General features: G+C 51.8%; 1 protein-coding gene across 2 annotated transcripts in view; it reads right to left on the bottom strand.

Moving 5' to 3' along the window:
* Window positions 1–16,839, bottom strand: part of NECTIN1 (nectin cell adhesion molecule 1) — a 152,718-nt gene that overhangs the window by 20,367 nt on the left and 115,512 nt on the right. For both annotated transcript variants that reach the window (XR_004373717.2, XM_032780425.2), the window contains exons 6-8: window positions 8,120–8,267; window positions 3,352–3,439; window positions 2,740–2,850 (exon numbers count right to left, since the gene is read on the bottom strand). Coding sequence is in view for 1 of the 2 variants with exons in the window: in XM_032780425.2 (XP_032636316.1) it covers window positions 2,740–2,850; window positions 3,352–3,439; window positions 8,120–8,267 (347 nt within the window). In the remaining variant the exon portion in view is untranslated. The remainder of the gene's footprint in view (window positions 1–2,739; window positions 2,851–3,351; window positions 3,440–8,119; window positions 8,268–16,839) is intronic.

Genomic DNA, 16,839 nt, shown 5'->3' with positions numbered 1-16,839 from the left:
CCATGGCTTTGGGCCTGTGATGTCACACCCAGATGGGTTCAAGTTTAGCCCCAGTGCTAGTGGGGTCACTCCACTGCCCTGAGGCAGGGAACTCTTCCCACCTGCTGGTCATGGTAAGACCTAGGAGCACGGGCTCCATGGAACTGCCCTCCAGTTTGGCCTGTCAGAGGTGAGGCAGAGGCAGGAGGAAAGGAGAAGGTGTCAGGAGTTTCAGGCACTGAGTGATCCTCCCCCCTGCCCGCCCCATAACATGATGTGGGGCTGGGTGGGCAAGGGGGGAGATACAGCTCTCAGCAAGGGTCTCCACCACACTTGAGCATTAGGAAAAGATCCTAGAAATTCAGGCCAGTTTGCCAGTTCCCCTCACCGCTGTGAATTTCCTGCCACTGAAAGGGGACCACCTGGAACCCCACCAACCAGAGCCCTCTGACTTCTGCAAGGAGAGTCCAGCAGAGTGGCAGGGTCCGGGGGGGGCAGTGCTGCCCACACACTGCCCCCCTACAGGGACCCCCTCTGGGGGAGAAGGGAAGTTGGGATTTCTTGACCCGTCCCAGCCTCAGTGCTCCACACAGTGATGGGTTTTTGGGACATGTGTCTGCTCCGAGCTGGACTGAGATTACCAAACCCAGTTCCCATGGTTACCACATGGCCACCAGCTGGGCCCATCTTCCCATCACTAGCTCGGCCACTGATGGCTTTCTTTAATTAAACAAGGCGAGCTAACTCTTTCCCTGTAATTCTGGGGGACATACTGCTCTCAGATCCCATCCTCAGAGCACAGCTTGGCTCTGGGGTCCTGCTCTCCCTGCAAAACACACCTGGGAATTGGCAATCAATTGCGGAGACCAAGAAATTGGTCACCCCCAGGGCAGGTCTCAGCAGAGAATTTTTTCCCTTAGGGCTATATGCACCCTGCAGCTGCAGAAAAGTCTCCGCGATCACACCAGTGGAGCCGAGAGCAGAGTTTGGTCTTTAGTGTTAGTTTCTGAATCACAGCTGCTCTTCCTGTCTTGTTGGGTGACATTTCTCTGGATGAAGGTGATTGGGTCTGATTGTCCTTGCCCTTATTCTGGAGATTCTCACTAGAGTCACATTGGTATAAAAGCAACAGGAGAGGGAAATTCTGCTCCCTGCATCCACCAATCCATGCAAATTATTGTGAGTCCTTTACTCCGCACTTTTCATTCCAAAGCACTTCATATATAGAGAGCCCTGGTGAAATGCAGCCACCTCTGAGGTGGACAGCAGCATGCAGAGCACAATGCATTGCACAAGAAGGAACTTTGGCCAAGGATGCCAGGGCAAAACCCTCTGTAGATGAAAACTGCCTTGTATCCATTCTGAGCATTCAGGCCCTTGACTTAAAGTCTCACTGAAGAGATTCCCCTATGCTTGGTACCTAATTTATCACCCTCAGAGGAGCAAAGGTTAGTGAACACTGCAGGGATCTAAACCTGCAGTCCCAGGGAGTCTAGCTGTACCAAGGCTGACCCGTAGCCCACTGAGTCACCCCCTGCAGGAAGGCAGCCAGTTATCACGCATCGCTATCTAACCTATTCTAGATCTGCATCAGCCTTCCCTACACTTCTGCTAAATTTTCTCCCTGGCTCTCTGACCCCTCATCTCCCTGCCGCTGCCGCCGCTGCCTTGCATTAGCATCTCCCTGTTTCAAGCTGAACAAATCCCCACAAAATACGGAGTTTTAAGGAAGCGTCCTTAATTTAAAGTCAAACTCCAGCAAGCTCTGCCCTGCAGATAATTGATTTCCCAGGCTCCTCCTCTGCGTACATTCTGCTTCTCAGGGTCACTTCATGGCAGTCTTTTATGGGACTGGCTGCAGAAGGTGAGGCCCCAGCAGGGTGTACTGGCTGGTCACAGGCCCCGATGACTTGCTGAAAGCCCAGGACCCTACTCTAGAATAGATCCTAGCAGCTTCTGCCTCCATTTGCCTCCCTTTTCAATGCAGATTCGCAACTTGCCTCTTCCACCTTCTGCAAAAAGGCCTGAATCTTTGCTGAGAACAACGCAGAGGTCAATTAGCAGTCAGGCTGGCCCCTGAGCCCCAGAATAAATGTGCTTCAAAAAATAAATGTAGGGCTGCAGCTGCATTCTCTCCCACTTCCTGCTAGTAGGCGGTTCAGGACCTCAAGCCCCCTGGGGATATGGGGACCCCAAGAGGCAGACAGCACAGGACAGGCCCAGTCAGAGAGGATGGACCAGGATCCACAGGCAGATCCTCACCCCTTTCAGCCACAAGATGGTAGGATCTCAGGGAAGGGTGCACAGGTGGGGGATCTTGTGACTCAGATTTGGCCAGGGTGAAGCTATCTTGGGACTGCTGGGTCAAGGAGTGGGGGCATTTGACTCATCCACACCCATTTCAGTCCTAATTCCCACCCCGTGTGCTGCTGGTTGCATCTTGGAGAGGAGCCCATGGGATGCCCCATGCATCCACAGTTATGTGGGGTCACACAGCTGAAGAGGAAAGGGCAGAGTCCCCTTAGGCTAGGGTTGGCGGTGGTGGGGTGAGGAGGCCTAGAATGGGATGAACATGGAGACTGTGGTCTCATGTCTCAGTCCAGGCGAGGGCTCTCCTTTCCTCCAACAGCTGGTGAGAGCAGGCTGCCTGGCCCACCCCAGTGGACGGAGAAGTGACCTAATCTTTCATTGGGAGTTCCTGTGCAGAAAGTGGGAGGTGAGGGCCAGGTCAGATCAGTGCTGGCACCATGCCCTCCTTACCAGCTTGTCGGAGTACGGAGAGGACTCGCTGGCTGCCATGTCGTAGTACTGAGTCTGCAGGGGGAGCTTCTGGATCTCTTCCTCCTGCTTCATGTTGTCTAGGTGGACGACCTGGAGTTGGGGAGACAGGTCAAGAGGGCAAGCACCGATCTCACCCTTCCTGCCACCATCTGGGGAGCAGCACCTGTCCCAGGGGATTGGACAAGGTGAAGAAAGTCACCATAAGACCTCTCCTACAGAGTCCCCCTCTCCAGCTCTCTCTCTGCCCCATTCTTTGTCTCACAATTGTTAGGCATTACATTTCAAAGGATGGGAGTTCACCAAGGCACCGATCCTTCCGAGAAGAACCATTGCTGACCTAGAACCTGTCTATGCCCAGAAGGGTGCAGGTTGGGTCCAACCTGCAGTCCCCAAGAGTGCTGAGATCCTGGACAGAGAACATAACCCCAAACCACTGCCCTCCTCTCACCAAACCTGCTTCATGGGGCATTCCCAAAGGCTGGCTGGAGCTTGCACTCTGTGCCTCCAGAGGCCTGGCACCCTCGATTCTGGCTGGAGGCCTGTCTCCCATGCTGGCAAAAGAAGCCAGGGCGCTAGGCTGGGGGAAGGTACCTGGATGTCTTCTGCCGTCAGGTGGCTTTTCATCTCTTGTTTCCTCTTTGGCGGTGGGACAGGTTTGTGGGATGGAGGCAGATCAATTCTGCAGGGAGAAAAAGCAGCCGTTGGTTTGACTCTGGGGACAGGGAGTCTGCTCGATCCCGAATGCACCAATATCAGTGGCAAAACTCCTTTTGGCTTCAATGGATGCAGATGTGGACCAAGCAGCTTGGGCATTGTTGGGGGCGGGGAGGGCTTTCCTTCTGGGTTCTGACTTTCATCTCCATGAAGCTCACTTCCCGCAGGGAGCCCGTGTGTCAGGGCTGCCCTGCCCCTGGATGTTGCTTCACCTGCTCTGCAATTCAGCCATAGAAATGTTCATAGTTCCAGAATAAGGGATCAGGCAGAGCTCCCAGGTGCAAACAGCACTCACCTCTTCCTCCTCTCAGAGAACTGCATCCCCCTCCTCTCACTTACCATTGTCCCCCCAATGCCTTCCATGCCTCTTGCCTTTTCACTACAATTCCGACCCAGACTGTAAATCCTCTGGGGCAGGATTCCACTTTCTTTTCTGCCCGTGTAAATCTGGAATAACCCCAATGACTCCACATACTCTCTTTGCTCTTCCCTCCACCCCCCGCAACTTCTTCTCTCTTGGTCACTGGACTCACAGCTGAGTCTTCTCTGAAATTAGCTTGTGAGCTTTACAGGGAGGGACTGTCCATGTGTCTGTACAGCACCTGGCACAGCGGAGCCTTGATCCTGACTGGAGCCTCTAGGCACTACTGTGAGATGGCTAGATCCAGGGATTCAGCTTTCCACTGAACTGTCAACATAATTAAATGGGCTTGTTCTAATATTTCACCCACTTTCCTTGGATTCTTTTGTCCACAGTACATTTCTAATCCCAGGTCAACCTTGCCTCAGATTTTGGCCCCCCCAGGCTGGTGCGGGTAAACCTACTTGAGAGCCGGCACCAGATCATCCCAACAGGGGCGCTTCGACTTGTTGCTATAGGATTCCAGGAAGCAGCTTGTGGTGAGCACTGCTAATCAAGAGCAAGCCAATGGTCTGTCTGGTCTGGTACCTGGTCTCTGAGTGGCTGCTGTTGGATGTGTCAGGCTTTGGCACAAAAATCTTCATATTGTATACATTGTGCAATTTATTCCTGACCCCAAATGGGGTGAGATCAGCTTTTGCCCTGGAGCATGAGGATTGACAGCCTTTGTAATCTCCATCCTAGGGACTGTCTCTGCAGATTCTGCTCATATGCATTCACGTGTCTAATCCTTTTACAAAACTTATTAAATTCTGCCACTCTAATTAGTAGGCTGCCCCCTCCCTTTCCTCTCCATACTTGTTCATTCTCCTTGTAAACTTCAGCAAATGTGGGGGGAAGGCGGGGCAGTTTTCTACAAACTCCAGTGGATTCCAAGCCCAGAGCAGGACTCGGGATGGGGATGCAGGGTGGAAAATGGGGGTTGCAGACTGCGGCAAGGACACCCATTGACTCCAGTGGGCTTTGGATCAAGCTCCTAGATAGTTCTATGCAAAAGTGGAATAGGGAGGAGATGTCTCTATTATCTTGGGCTCCAGGAGGAGGCCTGGTCCCAGGGTCAGGGTATTCGACCTGCTCCATTGTGCGTCTCTTCTCGGCTAAAGTAGCTCTTCTTGTGCCTTTGTGGAGGGCCATTGTGGGAAACCAACCATCTGAAAGTGGCTCTTTTTGCAGGCCTGATGCTGTCCATGCAATTTCACCCCGCATGGCTATTATTGTCTCAGCTCCTGCTTTTCACTCCGTTGTCTGTCTCTGCACACTCCCGCCATCCTCCAGTCCCTTCTCTCAAACAGAATTAAATGGAGCAAAAAATTTTGCCAGGATGTAACAAAAATGTGTGTGTGGGGGGGGGGGTGTGTGACTCCATTTGTCCTTCAGCTCTCTGGTGCTTTCCCTTTGCAAATGGGAAGGGGGTGATTTGAGGGTGACAGGCGGGGTGTTTGCTCTCAAGAAGGGTACAGCAGCAAGGAGGATGCTGTTCCCTGGGAGGATGCATGAGAAGAATTTCTCCAAAGGCACAGGGTGGGGGGGGGGCGTTGTTTGTGCAGCACACACTGGAGCAACCACTCTGTTCCAAGACCTCTGCTCTGTGCCTCAGTGGACAGAGCAGGGCATTGGACCCTCAGTGAGCAGCAGCAGGTGGGATCCAACGAGCTGGTCCCTTCTCCAGCATCAGAGGGATGCGGGATGCCAGGCAAGCACACTGTGGTAATAACCAGACTGTAAGAAACTGCCTGTTGTGGATGTATCACCACTGCTCGCTTCTAAATCAGAACAGCCTGTCTGTGTCATAGACTCCATACTGCTGGCAGCTAATGGAGAGTCTCCTTTAGCTCTATGAGCTGGGGCTGCATCTCCAACGCAGGAGGAGATGAGCTGCCCTAGTGGGAGTCTCACTGGCCATGTAATTTAGGGGCAACCACCAGTTCCTAGGTGGCTACAGACTTATTGTGATCAGAGTGTGCAAAGAAGGGGCACAGAGACAGTAGAATGAGGAACAAAATGGTCTTTGAAAGCAGAGATGAGCCCAAGCCCAGACATGCCCCCCTCCCTGACTTTGAAAGTGGTTAGTGGGACCTGAGCCTGGACTCAGACCTGATTCTGCCAACAACCTGAGCACCTAGGGGAGGATGGGGGCAGGGATGAATTGCAGGTTAGAGTCCCAGCAATGTGACTTGAAACCATTCCAACAGTCAGGGAGCCAGAAAGAGCTGCCAGAGGAGAAGAGCCTGGGGTGGAGAGCCTGCAGTGAGGAGGCTGAAGGGGGAGCCACGCTGGAGGAGCCCAGCTGTGCATCAGGATTATACTTCAAACCCGTGCACACTCTATTATGAGTCGCCCCTTGTTCTGGTGCCTTGTTCACTGGAGCTTCGGAGAATATCACTGCCTCAATGCCTTGCCCTAATCCGAGTCCTGGGGAGTGGGATTGGGGAGCAGGAGAGGGCAGGAGTAGAAATGGGAGGGGGCCAGTGTGGGAAGCTGCAGGGAGACCACATGGGGGGTGTCCAGAGAAGCAGGGACATCAAGAGAGCAGGACGGGAGTGAAGAGGCAGGGAAGGCAGGTTGGCTTGTTCGCTTTTCTACCCTGGAAACTCTCAGTGACACAGTCAAAGGAGAAACTTTCCCTCCTCCATGCTCTCCAACACTTGAAAAGGATCCACAACGAACTCTGCCGTGAGTGGGAGCTGGGAACCAGGTGCTGTCCCTGCATGTTGCCAGAGTGTGGGAGGTTGAGAGGGGAGTCAGGTATTTTTATAAATGGGCCTGAAAGCTCCCAAGTGCGAGATGCAGGAGAGAGACACTTGCTAGGATCCCCTCTGGGAAAAGGCCATGGCTGGGTCCTGTTAGGAGGTGGAGCTGCAGCCCTGCGTGATTAGACAGAGAGGAGCAAAGCTGATTTATCATTCAGGGGAAACCAGCCAGCAGAAAGAAGGGAGAGAAACACACACAATGAAAGAGAATAATTCACTCCTCTGCTCAGCAGCCCTGGGCCATGCCCAGCGTACCCTCAACATGGGTCACTCCCTCCAACCGGGCCAACCATCACAGGGCTGGAGAGCAGGATTCTCTTGGGCACGTCCCCGGCTCCTGCTCTACTTTGGAGATATTTCAGCACCATGGACAGCAAGCACTACATCAGTTCCCAAGAGCTATGACAGAGGAGAGGGGCCAAGAGCCTCCAAACCCAAGGGTGGGGCCAGGCTGGGTGGTGGATCCCGGAGCTCCTGCTCCATCAGCAGGCAGAGGCTAAAGGGGCTGCTCTGCTGAGGAGCAGGTCAGGCAATGCCCCCTGCACCCACACTGGCACAAGCAAAGTGGCATTGTGCCTGCCAAGCAGGCCCCCTGCAGCCACATGGGCAGTGGTACAGTTTTTGCAGGTTCCCCTATCGTACCTCCTCTTTAAGCACCTGCCCCCAAATACACACAGCCTGGGTGACAAGGTAGTAGAGAAGCCAGGGGAAGCAATGTGGGACTTTGAGCTTTGTCGGCAGGGAGTAGGGCTTGGGAATCCTGGTTCAATCCTTAGCCTGCAAGCCCTGGCTGTCTCTCCACCAGCAGGCACTGTGATCAGTAGCCAATGGACCACTTATCCCACCCTCACCACCAAAGATGTATTTACCTCATTCTCTGTAGGGCTCAGGCAGCCTCCACTGCAACTCCCCACCCTTTGCTTGTGATTTTGGAAAATCGCAAACCGACCAATTTGTTTTGGCAAAGCTAAAAATATGCCCGGTTTTGTACAACCCAGACGTGCATGCGTCGCTATGGGCTTGATGTCGGTGTGTATGTTTGTACCAGTTGGGAGCAGCACTCTGGAGACCGGGACCCCACACATGGGTTCGTACCCTGCTCTCCCTAGTGCATGCCATCCCATGTCACCGAACCGCAGACAAAGGTGTCACTGCTGGCATTCATTCCAGAGGAGCAGCTGAGGAGTGGAACTGCGGTGGCTGTTGCAGGTTCGGATACAAGGGCACTGGCCAAGTGATGCGCTTAAGGGCTCTGGCCGAGAATCCAAGAGGATGTTGCTGTTTAGGATTGAGAGATATCAGTAAAGCTTTTGGGGGAGGGACCCAGGACTGGACTAGCAGGGAGAGCCACAGCTCAGGCTTAGGGAGCAGGAGTAGAGCTACAGGGAAGGAGGTGGTGTGGGGCCAGTCCAGAACTGGAATGCTGAAGCCCAGGGTTGAGGTGCAGCTGGGACCGAGCACAGAGGCTACTCACAGGTCATTGTCGGCCTCCATGCGGCTCTTCTGCTGTCGCCTGTAGACGATGAACACAGTGACGGCCACGCCGATGATGAGAGCTGCAGCAATTACGCCTCCCAGGATCCCGATAATGCCCCCTGGAGCTCCCTGAGGCAGCGGCTTATCTGCAACAAACACAGAGCCCTAACACGTTAGCATCCAGAGCCCTGGGAGCAATGGTGCCAGGTGCAGCACTCAGCAGAGCAGAGGCCCAATGTACTGCAGATCCTGTGGCTCCTGGAGAGAGATCAGCCCCACCCCCACACTCCTTGATCTCCCTGTCTCATCCCTCTCCCTGCAAGGCAGATCCTTCTGCCCCACGATGGACCTGGGCTTTTCCAGGTCTCCAGAGACCGGGTTTCCTATTGACTGACACTGCTCCATCTGGGCCCCTTCTGACCATTGCGTTCACGGATTCCCTGATCATAGGGCCCTGCCTCGAGAAGTGCCAGATGCCTCCTTCCCTGGCCTCCCGTGGAGTGAACAAGGCCCCTGGCCACTCATCAGCCCCTTGGCGAGTACCGTGATCCTCCCCACCGAGGACCAAGCACCTGACCCCACTCTGCCAGCTCTCCCCTCCCCATGGTCTGGACCCCTGCTGGGACCTGCCTGCCCATGACCATGTCCATCCTAAGGATTAGAGCCAGAACTGACAGCAGGAGGAAAGCTATGGGGCACCGGGGGTGGGGGCCTTGTCCCCCTAGAGTCCCAGTTCTCAGATACTACAATACTAAGCAGCAATGCCAAACCCCAGCATTCCCCGCTCCTAGTGGCTAGAGATCCCTCAGGCACAGGTCCCCCAAGCGCCCACCGAAAACTCCTCACAGTCCACCAGGGGATTGGCTACGATCCTGAGGGTTAACCCTTCAGCTGCTGGTATTTTGTCAGCTGGCTGAACACCCAGACGACAAGTTTATACTATCTGAGGTTAATCCCAGGGAAGCGCATTTATTCCTGGAAGCAATGATTGACTGGGGGCAGATCAGGCTGCATGTGTGCGTGTCAGAGCCTTGCGTCCATGGGGCACAGATATCCTGGTGGTCGGATGGGCCGTATACCCCCTGCCCTGGCTCCCATTGCCCCTGAAACTGAATAGCTCCATGACTCGGAGAAGGCCTCAGTGCAGCAAACATGGACCTCATTCAAAGGAAACCAATCCCGTGGGCTTGGTGGGAAAGAGCTTTGAAATGTACGATAAAAGGATTTAATCTGCTCTACCTTCCAACCTAATTAAACTTGAAAACTAGCTAATTGGTACTTTGTACTTACAGCTATGGCAGTGATGAAAGAGGAAGATAATTGGAATGGTGGAAGGAAAAGAATCCAGGGGAGGGGAAAAAGGGGTCTGCTGGAGCCTGGTCCCCCGGGGAAGGGATGCAGCTCATAGCAGAGCATGTGCCTTCCTTGGAGATGGGGTGCAGACTTGCCCAGTGTGTCTGCAGCTCATTACAATGGCAGTGGCCCTGGTGGATGCATCATGTTGTCATCTTCTCCCTGCAGCGGTGCAAAGTGCGATCTGGTTTATATGATCAGCACCTGAGCATGTCACATGCACCAGACATGGATCAATCACGCCAGCCCTGTCTATTAGGTAGGGCCCAGGGCAATCACCATCCATCCCTGCTGCCTCTGTTGCTTGTTAGAGGCACTGACCAACTGGCATCCTTCCCTGACACACACTTGTCATAAATAGATAGTTAAGGGTTAATGTTCTTTTACCTGTAAAGGGTTAACAAAGGGAACCAAACACCTGACCAGAGGACCAAGCAGGAAACCGGATTTTTCAAAGCTCAGGGAGGGAATTTTTGGGTGTGTGTTCTTTGTCTGGGTCTCTAGTGCTCTCTCGGCTCTGAGAGAGGATCTCTCTACCTTCAGGCTTTCTAATCTTCTGTTTCCAAGTGTCGTACAAAAGGTAAAGACCGGCTTATTTTGTTTCTGTATTTACTGTGTGTATTTTTTTTTTTTTTTTTTTTTTTTTTTTTTTTTTTTTTTTTTTTTTCGTATTGCTGGCATGTTTTAAAATTATGTATTTCTTTTTGAATAAGGCTGTTTATTCATTTTGTTTTCTTTTAAGCCAGATGACCCTGTTATTGTCACCTTGATACAGAGACCATTTTTTATGTCTTTTTCTTTCTTTTTATATAAAGTTTTCTTTTAAGACCTGTTGGATTTTTCCTAGTTGGACTCAAGGGGATTGGGTTCCGCAGCTCACCAGGGAGTTGGATGGGAGGAAGAAGACAGGGGAGAGAAAATCTCTTCGGGTTAGAGTTCAAAGCTTGCATTTGCAGGGATCTGCTGAGGGTGAAGAAACTTGATCTCTCTGGTTTGCATTTCAAGGAATTGAAATAGTGTGGATCGTCCCGGGCCATCCCAGGGAGGGGAAGCTGGAGGAAATAAGAGGAGACACAAGGGAGGGGTTAGTTCCCTTTGTGGTGACTCAGGGCATCTGAGTTCTTGGGGTCTCCCCAGGGAAGGTTTGGGGGAGACCAGAGTGCGCCAAACACTGGAATTTTTGGCTGGTGGCAGCGCTGTCAGATCCAAGCTGGTAATTAAGCTTGGAGGGTTCATGCAGGCACCCACTTTTGGACGCTAAGGTTCAGAATTGGGACTTATGCTTCTGACAACACTACAGGGCTGGACTGAACAACACCCCCCGTCCGCCATGTCACTCAGATGAGATGTGGACCAATCAGTCTCCAGCCCTGGCACTTAAATGAAGCAGTGACTTGACCTCCACGATCCCCCAGTAATTCAGGGAAGTGCTGGGAAAGGAACCCAGGTGTCCGGACTTCCCCCATCCATTTCTAATCATTAAACTCCTCTGCCTTTCAGAATTGGGAATTGATCCCTGGAGTCTCAATTCCCGCTCCCTGCTTTGATTGCTAGACCATGCTGCTTCCCAGAATAAGATCTAGAACCCAGGAGTCCTGGCATCTGATTCTCTGCTGTAACCACTAGATCTTGCTCCCTCTCTGAAGGAGAGCAAGGAACGTGGCAAGTAAGCATTCTGGAGCTAATCGCTCATCCCTTTATTCTTGACTGTCTCTGTGTGCCCATCCATGGGGACGCTTTGCTGTGAGGGCATGAGCAGGAAGGAGCTATGAGCCCCTACCTGGAGTAGGTCCTCCTGGGGGCGATTAAGAGCATGATAAAATAACCACCACTACACAGCAGTGATGTGGAAGCAAAGCCAACCCTGGGGGCCCTGTCACGACAGCAGGTTCTGTTTTCCTAGCAGCTGCCCTGGGGAAGGGGATGGAATGGTTGCAGAACCCTCCCCAGTGCCAAATGCAATGGCAGGAGCTCACAGCTCCCCTTGCAATAAGTCTCAATTCTCCACCCTGCACAGGGCACCGTGGCTCTGGTTCATTTAGCTCATTGAGGTAAGATAGCTGCGGAGGAGGGAGGCAGGAGAGCCGCGTAAACCCGTAAAGCAGCACTGTTCATTTTGATTTAGCTAAGAAGCTATTGCTGGGTTTGTATGACACCTAGCACAATAGGCTATGTCCCGGACCTGTCATTTTTCGCTTTGTCTCGGAGCTCAGACACTGAGTATAGACTGCAACAATAACATTATCTCCTAGCTATACACCTCTCAGAGAGGGCTTTTGATCAATACATCTCACAATCTTTTCATGTGGTTAGCCCCCCAACAAGCCCTGTGACACAGAGTTTTATCATCACCCCCAGGGAAAACGCAGGTCGAGAGAGAGACTAAGTGACATGCCCAAGGATACAAAGAAAGCTTGTGGCAGAACAGAGAACTGAACCAGAGTTTCCCAAATAACTGGCCTAACCACAGGGACAACCTTCCTCTAGCTGGGATATCAAATCTGCAGCACCTTCCATCCCCAAAGCTCCTGTGCCTTACACATAGTCCGAGAGCATTCAGAGTCAACCTATCTCACATAAGGGAAGACGCTCTGTGCAAGTCAGTGGAATTCCCCCCGTAGGGCAGATGGAATAATAATGGTCTATGGCTTTGCCATGTATATTGGAATGGTTTCCCTCCACCGATGAAAAGCAGCTACCCCTGGGTTGGAAGAGACTGCTTAACAGCTCCCAGGAACAATGTAGCTTAGGACAGGAAGTGAAGCAGAATATTGTGCCCTGTTGAAATTGCAGGGGTAATGGAGGCAGGGAGAATGTAATAACTCAAAGTGGACTGTATCTGTATCACTGGAATTAACATACTTAGGCTTGGATGGGTTAGATTTTTAGTGGCAAACTTCAAAAAGTATTTCCATCAGTAACATTTGAAATTGACAGATAGGCAAAGTAAGGAAAATGCTGCTTGAGAACTTGTTGGAGTTTGATTTAAGGATATTTACTTTGCTTATTTTGGCATGCCATGTTGACAATTTGTGTTTTAATGATTATAAAGCTTTAACCTGTTGAAATCAACATCTACTGACCTATACTGCTTTCTGACCCCTGCCCATAATTTTGTGCAACTGTGAAAATTTAAATTGATAAAACTAAAAATAATGCTTAAAAATAAACATTGCTTTTATTTGTCAAATTCTGCCACACCTAAACAAATCCATGCCAGGGGCTCTTCAATATCCCCATGTGATCACCACTTTGGATTCATATCCCTGTCACAAGAAAATCTATCCAACAGACTCATTATGTCAGGGGCGTCAACCTGAGCCTGAGAAGGAGCCAGAATTTACCAATGTACATTGTCAAAGAGCCACAGTAATACATTAGCAGCCCCTTATCAGCTCCCCCCACAACTCCCAGTGCCTCCCACCCACAGGCAGCTTTGCTGATCAGTGGCTCCCCCTCCCTCCCAATCAGCTGTTTCGTGGTGTGCAGGAGGCTGGTGGGGGGAGCAAGGGCACAGAAGGCTCAGGGGAGGAGGTGGGAAGGGCTGGAGTGGGGGCACTGCCAGGGGTTCAGCAGTGAGCACCCCCCAGCACATTGGAAAGTTGGCACCTGTAGCTCCAGCCCCGGAGTCGGTGCCTATACAAGGTGCAGTGTACTAACTTCTGAAGAGCCACATGTGGCTCCAGAGCCACAGGTTGGCCATCCTGCCCTATGTGGAGCATTTGGGTTCAGTGCTGACTTGGATGGAAAAGTGCCCCCTATTGATTAGCCACCCCCATGTTCTGGTACTCCGCCAGCTGCTTAGCTGTGAGGTTGACACCCTGCCATCCCATGGCCGAAGACCCATCGCATTGCCAGCGCAAAACCAACCGTGCCAGATCCGTGAAAGCAACACATCTGTGCAAATCCCACTCCCAGACTGCTGCACAAAGGAGCAAGGGGGGTCTGCATGGGATTCATGCAGATGTCCTCTCTCCCCAGCTACTGCCAGCAATCAGTCCCTGTGCCACATGGCAAAGAACTGACACGCTTATCACATCAATGCAAAGGGCTCTGAATGCCAGCACGAGACATCGTAGCAAGCATGGAAAAGGCTCAACAGTGAGCCTCAACCTCAATATCCCTGATGTTCTTCCGTCCCTTTACATGTTTTGATGCTAACTTGCCTTTATCCTCCCTGGCAAGGCACCCCAGCATCTCCATCAGCTGGCATCTCATCTGGCCTTCCCAGGCCCCTTTAAAAGCTCCGAGCCAGGCCGCAGGATACTGCAGTCATCACAAGGCAAGGCCCGGCTCTCACCCTCCTGAGCTGTGCCACTTCAGCTCCTCTCCCTCCCCTGCTTTCCCTCTCCATACACCACATTACCCTATAAATAATATTTCTGCCTTGAGACAGCTCACTTACTGCCATACTCAGACAGACAGTTGAAGCAATGGGATATGATGTCGAGGACTGCATTAGAGATGTGGCAGGGACAACGACTGTAAAGAATCTTCCAGTCACTTCAGCGGGGGCATTTCCATGATGCATTGGCCCCTAATGGCTCTCTTGATGTCAGGTAGCAAACAGGGAAAATCAGCTTCCTGCTACAGCTGTAAATCAGGCTCTTTGCATGGAAAAGGCTTGCGGGGGGGTTGGGGGGGTAATGAATAAATAAATAGAGCCAAGTGGATCTTCAGGAGCTGTCTGGGAGTTCAGGACAATGGAGGGGGCCAGGGAGATTGGGAGAGGGGACGATGCAGCCTTCAAATTTGCAGGGAAGAGATAGAGAGAGAAAGGACAATGGGAAAAGAAAGCCAGAGGAAGAGGAGAGAGAATGACAGTGTGAGGAAGAAAACGCAGGAGCTCCAGGATGAGGGGGATGGTAGTGAATAGCGCCACTCCTCAAGGGTGAATCTCATCTGGGCAGGAGACAGAGCTGCCTTGAGAGGAGGTTCCAGACAGCAGAACAAACTCCCCCAGGAACTAAGGAGAGTCAGACCTCACCCCCTTCACGCCCAACACTGCTCCCACCTGCCTCTTCTGACAAAAGCATAGAGCTGCGTGCGCTTTTACAATCCACAACAGCAACCCTACCAAAACACACCCTTCCATCACACACGCAGAGAGGTGGATGACAAAAAACATGCTGCACGTGACAGACATCAGTTGTGTTGCTGAATGCACAGCCGGGAGGTGATTGGATTTGACAGGGGCCGGATCAAAGCCAGCACAGAATAGACCAGGAAGGAAAGAATGAAGGGAATAGGCAAGTGGGAGATGCATGCTTGGCTAGATAGGCCAAGACGGAGAAAGGACAGGAAAGAGAGGGATACAGAGAAGGAGGCTATTTCCTCCTTTTTCTCTTTCATCTGCTTCTCTCTTGCCACATCTTCAGCCTTTCACTTTCCTGTTCTCCACTTCTCTGCCTCTGATGTTCCCCACGAGTGGCCGGGGCTTAGCATCAGCTGGGAAGGTGGCCCTGGCCCTTCCTATCCTTGGTCCCTGCCTGTATCAATCTCACTTCTAAGAAGCTGCTCACTCAGGGGCGTCTTAATGAACCTGCTGCCGGACTGTCTGTCTAGCTGCATTAGCTGGGCTGAGTGAGCTGGGGGGGTGAACTGCAGCCAAAGCTCTTCCTCGCCCTCGTAATAACTGGGGTGCTGTGGGTTAGGGCTCAGAAGCACAGCACGGAGTGGACTTGCAGGGGCCATGGGTCAATACTGGGGTTCACTGGGAAAGCTGTGGGGGTCCAGGAGTGGTCAGGATTGCAGTGCATGGGCAAGGGAGGCGGGAGGGGAAATCAGGTTTGGACAGAGAAGAACTTCTGCAAATTAAGAATGCAAAACCCCTCGCTCCGTGTCACGCTAGAATTGCTTAAAACTCTCCCAGAAGTTTGCATGAAGCATTTGGCAGCAAGGCAAGTAGCGGGAAGCCCGATGGGGCTAAACAAACAGCTCAGCCTTATCTGAGTGGCTAAAGGCTGCTGGGAGCTGTTCAGTCCTGCTGGAGACTGAATTAATCTGAACAATTAGAATTAAGGAGGAAAGGAAAAGAAAAAAAATAATTTTTGGTGCCATTTTCCTCCTTTGTTGTTTTCTTGTATTCCATTCTTCCCCAGCCCCCTGCTCCCTCCTGGAGCTGGGAACACAGTAAGGAGCCACCTTGCCCTGGCCCTCCTTGGAAGTGGATTAAAAGATAAATCCATTGCACTTGCACTGTTGTGTAAGTCTGGGGTTCTCAAAGCTCCTCCCCAGTGTGAGTAAGTATTATTATCCCCGTTTCACAGATGGGGGGAGCGACGCACTAAAAGAAGACACAATTTTTCCACTTGCTGGCAGCTCCAGGAATAGAACCCAGGAGTTCCATCTCCCATATGGCTCTTCGGAGCTGTGGACCATGAGGCCTTCAGCTGTGGGTCTTGATTCCAGGAATGAAAAAGGAAAGAGATGAAGGACTCAGAGGTTGGGGACAGTTGGTTCCCTGTCAGTTCACTCTGGAGTCAAAACACACAGTGAAATTAGGAACCCTAACAGTCCAATAAGAATCCCAAAGTGGATCAGGAACCTGGAATGAACCAATCGCAGAACTTCGTGAGATGGGGAACTCTAAAGAACCAGACCAAACATGACATGAGATCAAGACTTTAGTTAACCAATCTGGTGAGGAGCAGGACTCCTAACAAACCAATCATAACCCTGAGTGCAGTCATGACTCTGTAAGGAGCCAATCACAGCTGTGAGTGACATGACAATCCAGCCCCAAAACAAATTAATCAAAACACTTCATGAGATCAAGACCTTCTGTAATTAACTAGTCATGATGCTTAATTAGCTCAGGTCCACCAACCTTATTCAGTTGACCATTCACTAAGAATGTGCACAATTTTCAGTGGACAGAGAGAATCCCTTTTAGATGGACGAATTGAAGGAGATGTTATGGGAGGGCTCCTGTCCTCAGCACAGCCCCCTCCCAGCCACGAAGAACAAAAAAAACTCACAAGGCCGAAGTCTCCATTTACAGTGACAGAGGCCTGGCTCAGATTTACGGCCCTGTCTGTGTCAGCAGCCATGGTATCATTTCCAACCACAAGTTCAAACAGAGCAAGCCACCCTTACGCACCATGCCCCCAGGATAAAATATTGCAAGTGAGACGTAAATAGTAAATAATAGCAAAGGGAGAGTGAGGGGTTTTGAGGGTGGACAGAGAGGTTCCCAGGTGGGATTTGGAAAGAGGTAGCAAGCGGAGAAGCTGGAGAGACCCACTGATTTCCCCAGTGCCACCTGGCACCTTGCTGGATCAGTGGTTCAGTGCCGAGTCAGGCAAGGGTGCCAGCTGCTGAACAACCAATGCACTTCCTGCAGCCTGTGGGTCTGGCCTCCCC

The sequence above is a fragment of the Chelonoidis abingdonii genome, chromosome 18, assembly GCF_003597395.2.
Source record: "Chelonoidis abingdonii isolate Lonesome George chromosome 18, CheloAbing_2.0, whole genome shotgun sequence".
In the NCBI taxonomy this organism is placed as follows: Eukaryota; Metazoa; Chordata; order Testudines; family Testudinidae; genus Chelonoidis; species Chelonoidis abingdonii.
Note: the sequence above shows the minus strand (reverse complement) of the source record. Positions and strands in the feature narration are given on the sequence as shown.